At 42.3% G+C, this 16,965-nt stretch overlaps 1 protein-coding gene across 5 annotated transcripts in view; it reads left to right on the top strand.

Annotated features, from left to right (window-relative positions):
- Positions 1-16,965, top strand: part of nfic (nuclear factor I/C) — a 94,918-nt gene that overhangs the window by 29,578 nt on the left and 48,375 nt on the right. For all 5 annotated transcript variants that reach the window (XM_056414825.1, XM_056414828.1, XM_056414829.1 and 2 more), the window contains exon 9: positions 16,668-16,781. In XM_056414825.1, coding sequence (XP_056270800.1) covers positions 16,668-16,781 — 114 coding nt within the window. The remainder of the gene's footprint in view (positions 1-16,667; positions 16,782-16,965) is intronic.

Below are 16,965 nucleotides of genomic sequence, written 5' to 3'. Positions count from 1 at the left end.
GATCGATCGGGTCAAAGGTCTAGGTCAAAGGTCATGAACAGGTCAAAATATTCTTGAATCGCATGAAATTTGGTGGGATGATTGGTTATTATCCGGGGACCATTTGATTAGATTTTGGGATCAATCGGGTCAAAGGTCAAGGTCATGGAAAGGTCAAACTCTTTTTTTACCATAGCACGATACATTTTTGTCCAATTGGCATGCAACTAATGCCAAAATGTTCATAATTCAATGCCCAATCTTGTGATACCGAGTGCCCATTCTAGTTAGACCTATTTTCTTTCTGTAATAAAACGGCATTATATGAGCAACGAATCAGTGTCCGCGGAGATCTTTTCACCACCAACATTATTCAACGTCACGGCCGACTGAAAGATACGACAAACCCTTGTTAACAATAGAGATTCAGCTTTTATATAAGAATTAAGATGTGTTTTAATTTACAGCAGGGGTGTCAAACTCAAATGCACAGCGGGCCGAAATAAAGAAATTGATACACATCAAGGGCCAGATGGGTTCAACGTTTATTGAAAATGTATTGAAAAAACCTTAGTGCACATATTGAACCTGGAACTAACAAGGCCGATAGAGTATTGCCTATAAAACAACATTAATTATGAAATAAAATTGATAATTACATAAATAAAATAAAATCTGTTTCATTAATTGCTTATGACTATCTGCAGTTTTTCCAGTCATTTCAAGTGAAACAATTTTTGACAGCCATAAATAATTTACTTCAAAGAAAAATCAAATGTCTTGTAGTAGCAAGAGAGAAAAAAATGCAAAAATGAAACTACATTCAAAACAGAAAATGCGTCAAAGCACCGTTTGCTGCTCTGTGATGCTCACTGGTCTGAGCCAGACACTTGGCGTCTCATCTTGGAAACAAGCTCCTCAATGTCTGGGGTCAGGCTCTGAGCTGAGGAAATCCTCAGGATTGAGTGAAGGTGCTCATCAGTCAGACGAGTCGTGTGTGAAGTTGTGGTCATCAAAGAGAACAGTTGTTCACACCGGTATGTGCTGCCACACAGAGAGGTGAGCAGCCTGGGAGGCAGCTGGGGCATTGTGTCGGGGATAAACGTGGAAACTCTGCAGCGCCCACAGGCTCATATGTTGCCTTCTGCGTGTCACTGCATTGGAGCTCAATCAGCTCCATTTCGAGGTTTGATGGTGCATTTTCCACTTCAGTTGCAAATAGATTACTGAGCAGTTCAAACCTGCTTTGTTGGGCTTCAAAATCGGCAAATCGCCGAGTGAATGTCTTTAAAATGCCGCGTGGTGTGTTTTTCTAGCGTTTTTAGGCGTGCCTGCTTTCCCAACGAGCCACTCATATTAGTGGTAATTCATTATGAAGAGCTTTATAATTCTAAATCGAAAACACGACTCCAACGCACTGTTTTGTCCAGCGCGTTTTTGCCAAGGCGTTTTTGGAGCGGTTGCGCTTTTAAAAGTGGCGTCTGGTGTGACCGCGCCCGTATGTTGTATTCTTTCATTACAGCCACACTGTCTCCGCACAGAAGACACACAGCTTTTCCATTTACATCCGCGAACATGTACTGTGCCTCCCCCACCTGTCTTGAAAACTCCTGTTTTCAAATTCCACCTTTCATTTAGCCATATTTTGGGAAGAGGGATAGTTGACAGAAGTGGTATGTAATACAGACTGAAGGTGCGTTCACACCAAAAGCGATGCGATTTTTCACGTCGCCCCAAAATGCGCGAGTTTACTCGCTCGACCATTCACCGTGTTCTCGCCATATGCGTCGAGACGCTCCGCGAGGGCCGGGGCTTATCTCCGTGTCTCGTCTCCGTAAAGACCGTTATCATTTCCTTCATCCACCACGGAATAACTAACCACTAGTTCTGCTTTATATTTGTTGTGGACATCCCACACACTAACGCCCTCGTGTTTGGGTTAATGACATCACCCGTCGGCTTACACAGCTCGGTCACTTTCACCGATGAAGTTACTGTTACGTCTGAAAGACTTCCGCTTCCAGCACTACGAGAGCAGAACATCTAAACACCTGTTATTGTGTTCATAACATTATAATATATAATATATGTTTTTGTTTTCATAACATTAGTGTCCGTCTTGTTCTGATTCAACTGCGGCGGGACAGCGATGAAGCGCAGAGCAACTCGAGAGCTGATTGGCCCGAGTTGCGAGATTACCGCCTCAAAGTTGAAATATTTCAACTCGGGGCGTAAATTGCGCCGCTGTAAATGCGTCGCCCACATTGCGTCACCCCCTAACGCGCCGCCCGGGAAAATATCGCGTCTATCGCAGCCACACGCATCTGTACGTTGACTTTTCATGGGATTCGGTGGCGCGAAAAAATCTTTTCGCTTTGGGTGTGAACGCACCTTGAGGCGCACATTCGGGGGCCCGCGATTGACGTGCCGACACACGGACAGTGCATTGTGGGATTTGTAGTATTATGGTGGTGCGTGCGATATACCGGCGGGCCAGCTCTAATAGTAAATCGATTTTATAATGCGGGCCAAAGATAATGCATTCGCGGGCCGCGAGTTTGACACGTGTGATTTACAGGGACATGAAATAATAGCTTGTTACATTCAGGAAACTCAAAGTGCAATAATTCAAGACAAACTCTACAGAAGAATGATACTCCAATATGAATAATATAAGTGAGGATTGGTGTGTTAGCAGTATTGTCGGTGTTGATTTCTATTAAGTGATATCTCGGCTGCGGCGAATGTATATACCCACTCCTCCGCTCCCTTCACTGGTTACCAGTGGCTGCCCGCACCCGCTTCAAAACATTGGTACTTGTGTACTGTGCTGAGAACGGATCAGGCCCTGTCGTCATCCAGGACGTGGTCAAGCCTTACACCACAGCTCGTTCACTCCGTATCAACCAATCGACTTGTGACTCCGTCACTTCGAGCTAATCACTCAACAAAATCAAGACAACAGAAAGTCTTTCTTCCTCCAGAAATTTAAAACACATCTTTCCCATCATTGACCTTGAATAAAAAAAGATTATCACTTTAATGCATATACTTATGGTATTTTTGAAGTTTGGCTTTCTTGAAGAAATGTTACTTTCTTGATTCTTGTTCCGAGTTTGTACTCCTAGTTGAATGCACTTATTGCAAGTCGCATTTGGATAAAAGCTTCAGATAAATGACATGTAATGTAATATAATATATAAGCACACAAGATGCAGAAACCGCTATGAAGACTGCCCTTGACAAGAAATCTAACTTAGTGGACCGCTGCAGAGACTCAGTCATCAATTAACCGCTCAGTGTGGATTTATTTACAGTAAATGTAAACTATAATTGATGATATCTGTGTCTATCAAATCACATAGCGTACATGTCACTAGTGGTAGCTGGTGTAATTTTTCTTTGGTAGGGCCATCCAATTCATTTAAGCAAACATCCTAGTATGATTCAATGCAAAAACAAGTATCAACACGCATTTCTACTTTGTAGTTGAATATTTAACATTTATTCCAACACTGACGTAAAAAGGACATCTTATTCATATAATTCAGTATATTAATATATACATACTGTATATATATCATATAATATGATATATAAATACCATCTAATGTAAATATACATATCATAAATACATTATAATAAAATATAATATCATATAATGTGTAATCCTTAATCTGTAAGGATTACACTTTATAATAAAATATTAATATCATATAATGTGTAATCCTTAATCTGTAAGGATTACAGGTACTTGAACCCAAAAGCACAACTTGAAAACAGGAAATGCAAAAAGAGGATCTTTACTTGTCTTTTCAGGCAGGGTCAAAACCAGGTGGTCAGTCCAATAGGGCAACAAATCCAAAAGGGGGCAGGCAAAATTCTTAGCTTGAGCAAACAGGGTCAGAACAGGCAGACCATAATCAATATTAGAATACACTGGAGAGCTTTGCAATAACACACAAGACAATCTGGCAGAGGACAAGTGGAAGTGAGCTAAATAGTGAGGGGATGGGCTGCAGGTGAGAAGGGTGTGAGGACCAGGTGATGGGATATATGTGTATATATCTATATAAAATTTAACAGAACATGTTTATATTGTGTCGAACCTGGGTCAGGAAAGCTACGAGACATTGTCTTACTTATTGCCGTTTATTCGGGGACAGTACACAGGCTACTGTGTGCCATAGCCTACGCCAAACAACAGTGAATACCGTTAAACATTATACTCTGTCTGCTCCCGGTCAGAGACTCGCTACACACACAAGTAACACAAAACAACAACATCTCCCTTCACTCGCTCTGCCAATCCCAAGTACGCTCATGTGTCCTACTGTTACGAGAGACGCGTACGTGAACCGATTCGGTCGCCTCGGGTGGGAGACGGAAAGAAAAGTCACGCCGCAGTCTTCTCGTGTAGGGGAAACGGGAAAGGAACGGGGAGGGGGGGGGGGGGGGACGAGACGGGAGAGGAGAGATGGAGAGGGGGGGGGGGGAAGGTTTGAGGTGCGAGTCGGCTCACACCGGGTACTTTATTGAGGGAAATAATGGTGCTCTAAGGACAGACGTGTAGCAAACTGTCGTAAAAGCACGTCGGCGGCGCCCAGGATCGTTCGGGCCTGATGAGCGACGCGTGTGCACCTCGACAGTGGTTGCTGTTTGGCTCGGCGCGCGACACCCCTAGATGATGTCAGATCGATCTCCGCGGAGAGAAACGCTGTTTCTTCAATTATCGGGTCTCACCCCAACACGCTCGAGGGTACCAGGCTCGTAGAGCGGCGGGACACTTAGTAATATTCTATTTTTAGGACAACCTCCGCGACGAGGACTCGGTGTTACGAGTCCCTCTCTTGGTCCCCGAACCAACCACGGCTCGGCGGAGAGACGGAGGTCTACCGGCTGCAGCGATATCTCTCTTTAGTACAAAATGTCAGTTACAAGTGTGTGAGGAATCAGTATGTGCCCTGGGTAACGGAGGTCAGTGGGTGTAGCCGTGCAGATGTCGCTCAGACTCACCTCGGGGGAGGCCGGGGTCCGCTCTCGGGTCTCCGCCTTTGGTCTCCTCGGGTGGGTCGACAGGTGAAGAAATAGGTCTCACAAAAAAGTAGGTCCACAAACCGAATGTAAAGTTTAAGACTGCAAGGCAGCCAAGTATTTTATTCAAAAAAAGAAGAAAGAAATAAACAAAGTACAACTACAAGTGAGTTCCCGCACGGGAGCCTGACGCAAAAGTCACAAAAACTCAAAAACTCTCTTTTTCTCTCGACCGAAGAAAAGAAGAAAAATAGACAAAGTACGTCAGGTGTCCGTGAGTTCTTCGCGGACGCCTGACGCAAACCACAACCCATGAAAAAACCTCTTTTCTTTTCAAAAACTCATTTTCAAAAAGCCTTCTTGTTTCCTCTGTTCGTCACCTTTATACCCTCGGCTCCTCCCACTTTTACCGGATATCCGTCCCTCTTTGGGGTGCTGATGGGGGGTTCATCCCCCCCCCCCCTCTCTTCCTGAGAGGTTCTGGAGAGACTCTCTGTCCCACATCAAAGAGGGGGACTGTTGTCTCCGCTGGTTTAGATGAGCTCGGTCACCTCGGTGACCTGTCTCCGGGTGTCTCCTCTTATCTCTCAGGCACTTAGGGTACCCTCTTTATGATGCTTTCAGACCTGGTGAGACTTCCCGTGGGCAGTGACACAGAACACACTCTAACCGGGGGTCAGTATACAGAACAGATGGGAGACATAGGTTACATTATCATATCAAAGACCATTGATCTACAGGCAGGTTAACACACATGAATTCAGGTTTGTGTTTATTCACTCCGCAATACATCCTCCTGGGCCCATATGGTGCGGATATGGGCTCCGAACACACAATCAACCAGGTCTTCATTTGAATATCACCAGAGGTGCAATGTTTACATCTTGTGTCGGCGTGGGGCCCCTGAGTGAGTTCAGACAGAGGGTCACCGGTTGTAAACGCCAAAGATGACCACTCAGGACCCTTGTTCTGTCACACCTGGCCCTCTGCTTATCGTCCCAGCGATGGCCTCGACGCTTTCATTTGATCTTACAGCCACTCTCCCCGTCGGCCGGCCTGATGGATGCCTTGTTGCTTTCCTGTTGTTGTAGTCTAATGGAACTGGGGTCCCCTTTGATCTGTTTTATTACTCACATTCCGCATTCGCTCTTCCCGGCCTGGTCTATGGATCCTCTTGCTAATCCCAGAAAAATTCGCATTTATTTGTCCCACTTCTAACACTACCCACCCCCATAGGTAGCTAGGATGATTGACAGGTTTCACTGAGGTCATGAGACCTTCACTGACCTCCTGAACTCAGTAATTGCCATAACCAATTTTCTTATCACAACTTCTTCCTGTAAATACAATAGCACTTATAGCATAACAGGTTAATATTACATGTCCCTCAGTCTGATATTAAGATGGAGCTATGAACCTCATTATGTTTCCTCACCTCCATCTGCGTCGGTCGTCCAGCTGGTGGTGACGTTGACATATACAGGACTGTCTCAGAAAATTAGAATATTGTGATAAAGTTCTTTATTTTCTGTAATGCAATTAAAAAAACAAAAATGTCATGCATTCTGGATTCATTACAAATCAACTGAAATATTGCAAGCCTTTTATTCTTTTAATATTGCTGATTATGGCTTACAGCTTAAGAAAACTCTAAAATCCTATCTCATAAAATTTTAATATTTCCTCAGACCAAGTAAAAAAAAAGATTTATAACAGCTGAGTGTTTGCCAAGGCTCAGGAAACCCTTGCAGGTGTTTCGAGTTAATTAGACAATTCAAGTGATTTGTTTAATACCCTACTAGTATACTTTTTTATGATATTCTAATATTTAGTGATAGGATATTTGAGTTTTCTTAAGCTGTAAGCCATAATCAGCAATATTAAAAGAATAAAAGGCTTGCAATATTTCAGTTGATTTGTAATGAATCCAGAATGCATGACATTTTTGTTTTTTGAATTGCATTACAGAAAATAAAGAACTTCATCACAATATTCTAATTTTCTGAGACAGTCCTGTATGGCTGCTTGAGGAGTTATCATGTGTGTTCTGGTGTTCTCATGTTTTCTTAATTCTTCCGACATGTGCTTCATGTCCCTTACTTCTGTATCTGTCCATGCTGAATCTGTCCCTGTTGATTTAAAAAGTAAGCACGGAAAACAAATCACTGCATTAACACGACAGCATCGAGTTAGCCAAACCTGTCTCTGCAGAAGCTTCGTATGTGCTGCTTCCCTTTCACGCCAGTCTGTTGCAACAGCCAAGATTCTTGGCGACTTGCCAGGTCCTACCTCCGTGAGTTAGGTTTTTCTGCTGTTGTCCTTCAAAACAAAAGCTCAACATCGAGCTTTTTTCTTGTCTGGTGGAGCAATCTGGTTTTCTTGAAAGTGGTTGCAATTGTATTTATTCTATTATTTGAAAATGCACAGATGCAGGAGTCACAAATGGTGATCTCATATTTATTATTATTATTATAATTATTTAAATCTGAGGATGTCTGTAGAGTTGATGTGTATGTAATCACCAACGGCCTGAGTTCAGAGCGAATCACAGATGATAAAACTTTCATAAATACCAAATTTGCCCCTCATTGGAGTTGAAAAAATCACCAAAGCAAAGACCAGGAGCTGGATTACTAACAGACAGCTCACAGACGGCCTCAGACTGGCTGTCTGTGCTTATGAACTAACTACAAGCTCACAGACAGAGTTCAGTCACAGCCATAACACTGACTGGAGTCACATGACTTGATGGCATTGTGATGACAGCGCTGAACTTACATAAGTTGCACTGACTGATCATGTTGTCAGTGTTGTGCTGTAATGTCAATTAATAAACACAGCATTTATATTGGTAGTTCATCCAGCTGCTCATTGCAAATGGGTTTGTTCTTGTGCGGTTAACAAATAATTAACTTTTTATATTGCACTTAAATTCTGTGTTCCTGGTCTCATCAATTTGAAAGCTGGACCAAAGTGTTTTGATTTCATTTAATTAGAATTAGGCCAAATAAAAAGCCTCAAGTTGTAAGTCCAGTCTGGACAGTCGTTTTCTCTCAACGCCTCAATCGGTAGATCTTGCCTGTCACGAAGGCGGAGGTCAGGGATCTTGGGCTCAAAAAGGTTGGTGAACACTGCTTTAGCAGTCCAGCCCTAGGCTAAACCTATTTTAGCATGCTAATTGGCGAAATTGTACATCACTCATTTATATCTTTAATCGGTGATAGGCTAAACTGCTTCTTCCGTCTCCTGTGGGCACAAACGATCAGGCCCCAGCTCAGCTGATACAACCATACAGACGGAGGGAGAAGACGTGCAGGAAGTGCATATATTTTGCGCAGATATCCTATTTTACAAATATTATTGGGTATATTCCATATCTCCAAGACACAAATATTGACAATTTGTATAATTTATGAATAAAAATAAAATTGCATACAAATGCTTGAATTTTAGTGAGCTGGTTGGTCTCATCTGCATAACAATGAAAGTTTATGGAGGTTTTCCTGATAATATTGCCCAAAGGAAGCATATATAAAAGGTAAATAAAATTGGTCCAAGCACAGAACTTTGTGGAACTCCGTGATTAACATTGGTGGTCATCGAGGCTTCAATCGTTTACAAATACAAATTGAGATTGAGCTGATAAACAGGATTTAAACCAACATAGCGCTGTACCTGAAATGCCAATCGACTGAACCAGTCTTGTGAAAGGATATAATGTTCAATGGGGTCGAACGCAGCACTAAGGTCTAACAAAACAAGTACAGAGATGAGTCCTTTATCCGATGCAACTGACTGAAACTCCTCAAATAAACTATTATGATGTAGAAAGTAATACAACTAATTTACGACGACTTTTTCAAGGATCTTAGACAGCAACGGACGGTTAGAGATGAGTGTCGTTAAACAACACCTCTGGATCAAGAGTGGGTTTCTTCAGGAGAGGTTTACTTACAGCTACTTTGAAGAAATGTGGTACATTGGACACATCTGATGTAGAAACATTTGACTAACAGTGTACACTGATAGTACAAATTCAAAAGTTTTTAGGTAACGGTCTGAGAGAAGAAGTTTCTGTGAAAAGACCACCAAATGCTCAATGTCAATGCCACATGGAAGAACAAGGTCGAGGGTGTGGCCTTTGCAGTGATTGGGTTTCTATATTCTCTGACAATAGAGTCCAACAATGAGATCAATGTAGCTCTAAGAAAATCATTAACAACATCCACATGGATGTTAAAATCTCCTACAATAATAACCTCTCAGTTTTAAGGACTAAATTTGATAGAAACTCAGAAAATTCAGAAAGAAATTCTGAAGACCTGGTGGCCGGTAGAGTATAACAAATACAATTGGCTGTAATGTTTTCCAGGTTGGATGTGAAAGACTAAGAACAAGGCTTTCAAATGAGTTTAGTACAATTCAGGTTTAGGATTTCTCAACAGGCTTGGGTCAAAGATGGCTGCTACTCCACCTCCTTGGCCTGTGCCTCGAGGAATGTGAGTATTAATATGACTTGGAGGAGTTGATTCATTTAGGCTTGTGATCGAAATTAATGTTCCATTACCTTGTGAGAAATCAAAAGTAGTTTAAGCATGGTTGTCCTCTAACACTTTATTATAGGAACACGTTTACAAGTAATCAACCATGAGTTGGGTACAAACAAGTCATGAAAACATTCAGCTGAATGGAACAGGAATCTCCAAGCCTTCAAGTAAGACTATCAGAAATTACTGCTGTTGTTTAGTCCAAGTTTTCTGTCTTTTATACGTTCACAGAAGCCCAGTAGATGGGTTTGACCTACTCAGCTGATTCTGCTCAAGCGGAGCGCCGTGATAGGACAAGGCGGTCTCAAATTGATTATGTTTAGCTTAAGTCCATGAAGATAACCCCAGGATATGTCTGGTCATCAATGGTGTCTTGAACCCAGGATATGTCTGGTCATCATCGGTGTCTTGTCACCCCACCTTTGACCCTCAATTGGGTTCTTCTGCCACATGTACACAAATGGTATGTCCAAAAAAGTCAGGATTTTTCCTCCGACAAGGCTGACATATTCTTTATGACTCAGCCAGGTTTCAGTTAGACAAAATAAATCAATGTGATTGTTTGATATTAAATCATTTACTAATTAGTACAGCTTTAGATGACAGATCTAATATTTAGGAGTCCACATTCAATTTATCTGTTTTGTTGCATTGCTGTAATAGTGGTGTTGACCTTCATGTGGTTACTTTTTATTGAATTAATTGAAGTGGCCATGGGACAGACACAATCCGTTTCTCAATATGCGTTCTTGTCCGTACTTCTCTGTACTTGTGGACTCGTGAAACGTCAGACGCAGCCCGAGTACATGTTCCAATTCAAAGTCCACTTCTCGCAAAGCACGGTCAAAATACCCGGATGTGACTTGATCCTCCCACTTTCCGGAGGATGCATCAGAGGAGACTTGTGCGGACTCTGGCCAGCTGATATCCCAGAATGCATTTCACACCAGCAACCGGAAACAATAGCGGAGGAGAAAATAAACTACTGACAGTTGACTTTTTCTAAATACTACTGTTGAGTCAGGAATGTAATTTTTGGATGTTTTCAGGAGAGAAGTTAGTTTAAAAATCAAATCTGTGGTCGGTTTGTTATGATTCAACCTAATAAAGATATGCGCCGTAGATTTGAGGTTCTGCTCGCTCAGCGAGCTCCGCAGCACCGGGCGGTCAGCGCGCTGTGTGACGCCGACAGCAGCCTGATCTCGGCAGGACTTTTTTAAATGCTCCGCTGGCTCTGTTGTTTCCGTAGCGGTTAAACATGAGATCTAATTCGGTTTGGAGGATCCAACGAGCACAAAGAATTTATTATTTATTTACAGATAACGTTACATCAGTTTGACTGAGGGTAAAGATTCATAACTTAATATTTTAATTAAACTTTAACGTTCAACTTTAGTGCTGTCTTTTTACTTTTGACCGAATTGTTTGCAATTACATATGTAAGATAACTATATCTATTCAATTCAGTTTATTTGTATCGCCCATTTTCACAAATTACAGATCTGTCTCAGATTGCTTTACAATCTGTTCACATAGACATCCCTGTCCCAAAACCTCACATCGGATCAGGAGTAACTCCCTAACAACCCTTCACTGGGAAAAAAAGTAAGAAACCTTCAGGAGAGCAACAATATACACATATATATACATACACACATATATATATATATATATATACATATATATATATACACACACAACTATATATCTATGTATATAACACTATTATATATACACATATTTATAAACAATATATGTATGTTTTTATTTTTTACACAATATATATATAAAATTATATGTGTATGATTATTTTATTTTTAATTGTGTGTATATAAATAAATAAATATCACACACACAATTCAAAATAAAATAATTATATTTAAAGGATAATGAAAGAAGCAGGGTTTTAACATTTAGTTTGACTGTAAAATAATTTACAGTGAATAATTGGTGTAAACTCATAAGCAAGAACAGCTGATGTGGTGACGTCATCAAGAAAGCTGCTGTTCCAATCCCAGAAAGACCGTCTTCCCGTCCTTCGGAGTCTGGATTCACAAGACTAAACTCCCAAGACCAGACTCCAAAAGAACACAAGTCTGTACTCGGTGTACTTTGAATTGAGAAACGGCTACAGTGTCTATAGAGTTAGGGGTGGGTAACTGCTCGAATGGAAGTGCAGAGAAAAATATTGTCACAGTTCAGCCCCACGCCCTCCTCATTCTATTTTTCAGTCACTCCCACCTCGTCAGTCTAACTCCCTTCACCTGTTCACTCAGCTGCCTCTGATCATTAATCAAGTCCCTATTTAGCCTCCTGCCTTCAAAGCACACTTTGCCATTGAGAACAAAAATCACATAAACTATGGCTGTGTCTACTACCGCGCACTTGAGCACTTCGAGCACTGACTTTCAGTGTTCGAAGTGCGCCACTGAAAAAACCAGCAGAATTCAGTGCACTGAAAGTACCCGGATGGTGCACTGCAAACGGGCAAAAAATGTAGTGTAAAACGATGGACACTACTCGCCCTAAACGGCCGCCATCTTGGCGACGTAGCGGAAGAGGAGGAGCCCTTTCGCCAGCTTTTCATTTTATTTCTAAAACAATGGCGGACGAGATGCTACGGTAGCACAAGCGGTCGACCACGGAGGCTCCTGCCGCGATTGTGGAGGTATCGCAGTTTCCACATGGGGTGGAGAAAGGGGTAAACAAGGGACACAAAGAGGGCAAGAAGTGCATTCATTTTGTCACTTTAAGTTTCGCGGGTATGGCAAGTAGATTTGCGTACGTCACTCCCGGCTTAATTTCGCGGGTGCCGTGAACAGATTTGCGTCAGTCACTTCCGCCAAGTGGTTAACGTAAGTGTTCCATTTGAGACAGCACTTATCAGCGACGCAGTGCACTGCAATACAGTGCACTAGATTGTAGTGCACTGTATTGCAGTGTACTTCGTAAAGTGTGCGGTAGTAGACACAGCCTATGTATTCTTCAACTAAATCTATTTTTGGCCTCTGTCCAGTATGACATGTCTTTTGGGAGCATACAATTTAATTCAATTTAGTTGTATAGCCCATTTTTACAAATTACAAATTTGTCTCAGAGTGCTTTCCAATGTATTCAATTCAATTCAGTTCAGTTTATTTGTATAGCCCAATTTCACAAATTACTAATTTGTCTCGGAGTGCTTTACAATCTGTACACATAGACATCCCTGCCCCAAAACCTCGCATCGGATCAGGAAAAACTCCCAAATAACCCTTCAGGGGGAAAAAAAGAAGGGAAGAAACCTTCAGGAGAGCAACAGAGGAGGATCCCTCTCCAGGATGGACAGATGCAATAGATGTAATGTGTACAGAAGGACAGATTTAGAGTTAAAATACATTCAATGAATATGACAGTGTATGAATAGTTCATAGTAGGCTTATTCCACGATGGAGACCTCCATGATCCATCAGGTAGATGGCGGTGGGGAGGCGGAGTGGACGGAGTCTCAACAGTGGGCGGAGTCTCAACAGTGGGTGGAGTCTCAACAGGACAATGGCGTCGTCGGTAGCAGGAATTCCACGACCCAGACCTCGATGATCCATCAGGCAGATAGGATCTATGCCGTCTCATAGGGTCTGCCTCCCGGACTGAAATTGGAAGCTGGTTCCATAAAAGAGGAGCTTGATAACTAAAGGCTCTGGCTCCCATTCTACTTTTTAAGACTCTAGGAACTACAAGTAGTCCCGCATTTAGTGAGCGTAGCTCTCTAGTGGGGCAATATGGTACTACAAGCTCCTTAAGATATGATGGTGCATCACCAATCAAGGCTTTGTACATTAAGAGAAGAATTTTAAAAGTGATTCTTGATTTTACTGGGAGCCAGTGCAGAGCAGCTAGTGCAGGAGTGATGTGATCTCTTTTCTTAGTTTTAGTGAGAACACGAGCTGCAGCATTCTGGATCAACTGGAGGGACCTAAGAGATTTATTAGAGCAGCCTGATAATAAGGAGTTGCAGTAATCCAGTCTCGAAGTAACGAACGCGTGAACCAATTTTTCTGCATCTTTTTGAGACAAGATGTGCCTGATTTTTGAAATATTACGTAGATGAAAGAATGCAGTTCTTGAGATATGCTTTACGTGGGAGTTAAAGGACAAGTCCTGATCAAAGATAACGGCAAGATTCTTTACAGTGGTGTTGGATGCTAGGGCAATGCCGTCTACAGAAACCACATCACCAGATAATTGATCTGAGGTGCTCAGTGCCGATTAAAATTACTTCGGTTTTGTCTGAGTTTAACATCAAGAAGTTGCAGGTCATCCATGTTTTTATGTCTTTAAGACATGCTTGAATTTTACCGAGTTGGTTGCTCTCCTCTGGTTTTATCGATAAATATATCTGTACATAGAGACATCCCTGTCCCAAAACCTCACATCGGATCAGGGAAAAACTCCCAAACAACCCTTCACGGCGAAAAAAATGGAAGAAACCTTCAGGAGAGCTACAGAGGAGGATCCCTCTCCAGGATAGACAGGTGCAATTTATGTAATGTGTAGAGAAGGACAGATTAGAGTTAAAACACATTCAATGAATATGACAGAGTGTATGAATAGTTGGTAGTAGGCATATTCCACGATGGAGACCTCCACGATCCATCAGGCAGATGGGGGTAGAGAGGAGGAGTTGGCGGAGTCTCAGCAGGGCCATGGCATAGTTCAGTGGTCCCCAAACTACGGGCCTCCACATTTGGACCGGCCCCCTGAACAATACCAGAGACGCGTTCCGATTTATTATTTTTTTCACCTGGCCCGCTGCCGTTGAGATTGCAGTGAGACGCGGAGAAAATGTGAAGTGGTGCTCTTTGCAATAAACCATCTTTGATGAGACGTGTCGCGTCTCGGCCAATCAGCGTTCAGATGTCGACAGCGTTTGGGAAGTTAGGTTAGCTTGAATGCTAGTCCGCTACATCGACTGCTGTCACGCTGCACGGTGTAGCGATACTAACAAAGTACCCGTACGCTAAAAACTATGTGATTTAGCATATTTTTAGTATCGATACTTCATTAAAAGAGCGATCAGAGCGCACGCGCTGCTCCGCTCGTTAAATGCTGTCTGCGCGCGCATCGCTCAGCCGTGATGCAACCCCCCCACCCCCCCCGGCTGGCCCTCCATCAGACAAGGGAAACGTTATGTGGCCCTCTCAGGAAAAAGTATGGGGACCCCTGGCATAGTTGGTAGTAGGCATATTCCACGATGATCCATCAGGCAGATAGGATCTATGACCGATGGACCCTATGAGACGTGAAGTCAAAAGGACTCCGGGGAGAAAGCAGAGTTAGTAATGTGCAATAGAGAGATGAAAATGCATCCACAAGGAGGAAGAAAAGAGGAGAGAGGTGCTCAGTGTATCCTAAAACGTCCCCCAGCAGCCTATAAGCCTATGGCGGCACATCCAGGGGCTGGACCAGGGCAAACCCGATTCAACCCTAACTATAAGCTCAATCAAAGAGGAAAGTCGTAAGTGTACTCTTACACGAGGTGACTGTGTCTGCCTCCCAGACTGATGGTGGAAGCTGGTTCCATAAAAGAGGAGCTTGATAACTGAAGGCTCTGGCTCCCATCCTTCTTTATAAGACTCTAGGAACTACAAGTAGCCCCGCATTTAGTGAGCGCAGCTCTCTAGTGGGGCAATATGGTATTACAAGCTCCTTAAGATATGATGGTGCATCACCAATCAAGACTTTGTAGGTTAAGAGAAGAATTTTAAAAGTGATTCTTGATTTTACAGGGAGCCAGTGCAGAGCAGCTAGTGCAGGGGTAATGTGATCTCTTTTCTTGGCTTTAGTGAGAATACGAGCTGCAGCATTTTGGATCAACTGGAGGGACCCAAGAGACGTATTAGAGCAGCCTGATAATAAGGAGTTGCAGTTATCCAGTCTAGAAGTAACGAACGCGTGAACCAATTTGTCTTCATCTTTTTGCCTGACAATGAGCTTTGATGCAAACAAAGTGATAAAACCATCAGGTATTTATGAAAATATCATTACAAGTGTAAGTCTGATGTTGAGGAAAATAAAGTAAAGTATGTATTCTTAAAAAAAATCAATTTGTATTAGTTTTTTTCATGCCAGACTCTCCAGCACTTATACGTTCATAGACTGATCTCCTGTTACCGACCCTGTCGTTTGCCAGTTGGTAGCGGTATGATAATCAGATCAGTGTTTAATGTTGTTAAATTAGCCCTGGCGGGAATTTCAACCTGGGGCCTGATGGTTACAGAGCTAAAGACTCGGTTGCCTATATAAATAATTACTTTACAAAGTGGGTGTTTATTGGGCTCCAAGCCACTACAAGGGTTTTCAGTGAAAAATCACCATTACTATTATTACTATAACTATTCATCACTTTGTGGAAGCAGTGTGTAAAGGTACACATGACAGAAACTTAAAATGACTGTAGCGACACCTAGTGTTTAAATCACACATGGTTTTTTGTGCATGTTACAGGATGCAATGTGCACACACGTTGAACATTTGAAGTAGAGCGGAGGTAGATGAAAGACCATCGGAGAGACCTGTAACATTGTTCTGGAACACTTGACGGAGGCAGAGAAATCAGTCAGACCAAATGAATATTTGCAACGCTTTTGGTGTCATCGATCGACCTTCATGTCCCGATCTAGCTGCAGGGCTTTTTTAATACATTTGGCAACTGGTTTAGGGGAGCTGGAGTCCGGTTGTTCCAAATATCTATTTGGATATTACACCGTCATCTCATTATCCTCGCATCGGGCTGTTAATTAAAGTTGTCACCTGTCTTTGAAAAATAGCTGTGTTTTGGTAAAAATATTATCGGTTCTGTAGGACAGCGGCAACCAACCTTTTTTGTGCCACGGACCGGTTACATGTCAGAAATTATTTTCACGGAACGGCAATATAAGTATGATGTAATAAATATGACGTAATTCAATTATACGACCGGCATATAGTGCAACAATACAACTCACCATTACGCCATCTAAATATATCTCAGGGTTTACAGCTGTCTCTAAGGTTACTCTATTTGAGGATGGATCTATACTGGTTGAGATACTGGGAACTGGTTCTCACACTAATTTTTTGTTTTAGGTCCATCTCCTCCAGTGAAAAAAGCAGAGCTCGACAGTCCCTCTTCCCAGGAAGACTCGCCAAGACTGGGCTCATTCACTCAGCACCACCGGCCAGTCATAGCTGTTCACAGTGGTCAGTATGCATGAATATATCACGCACGCACGCTCTCCCGGAACCAGATTACTGTGACATTGTGAATGTTAATTAGTTGAGATCCTGATGTATTTACATACGCACATACAAACTATGGCAATCTGCCTTTAGAATTGTTATTAGTATAATGACAATATTATTACTCACATTCCTCGAGGCACCG

This window comes from Pseudoliparis swirei, chromosome 5 (assembly GCF_029220125.1).
Source record: "Pseudoliparis swirei isolate HS2019 ecotype Mariana Trench chromosome 5, NWPU_hadal_v1, whole genome shotgun sequence".
In the NCBI taxonomy this organism is placed as follows: Eukaryota; Metazoa; Chordata; class Actinopteri; order Perciformes; family Liparidae; genus Pseudoliparis; species Pseudoliparis swirei.
The sequence above is the reverse complement of the archived record's forward strand: the minus strand, read 5'-3'. Positions and strand labels throughout refer to the sequence as shown.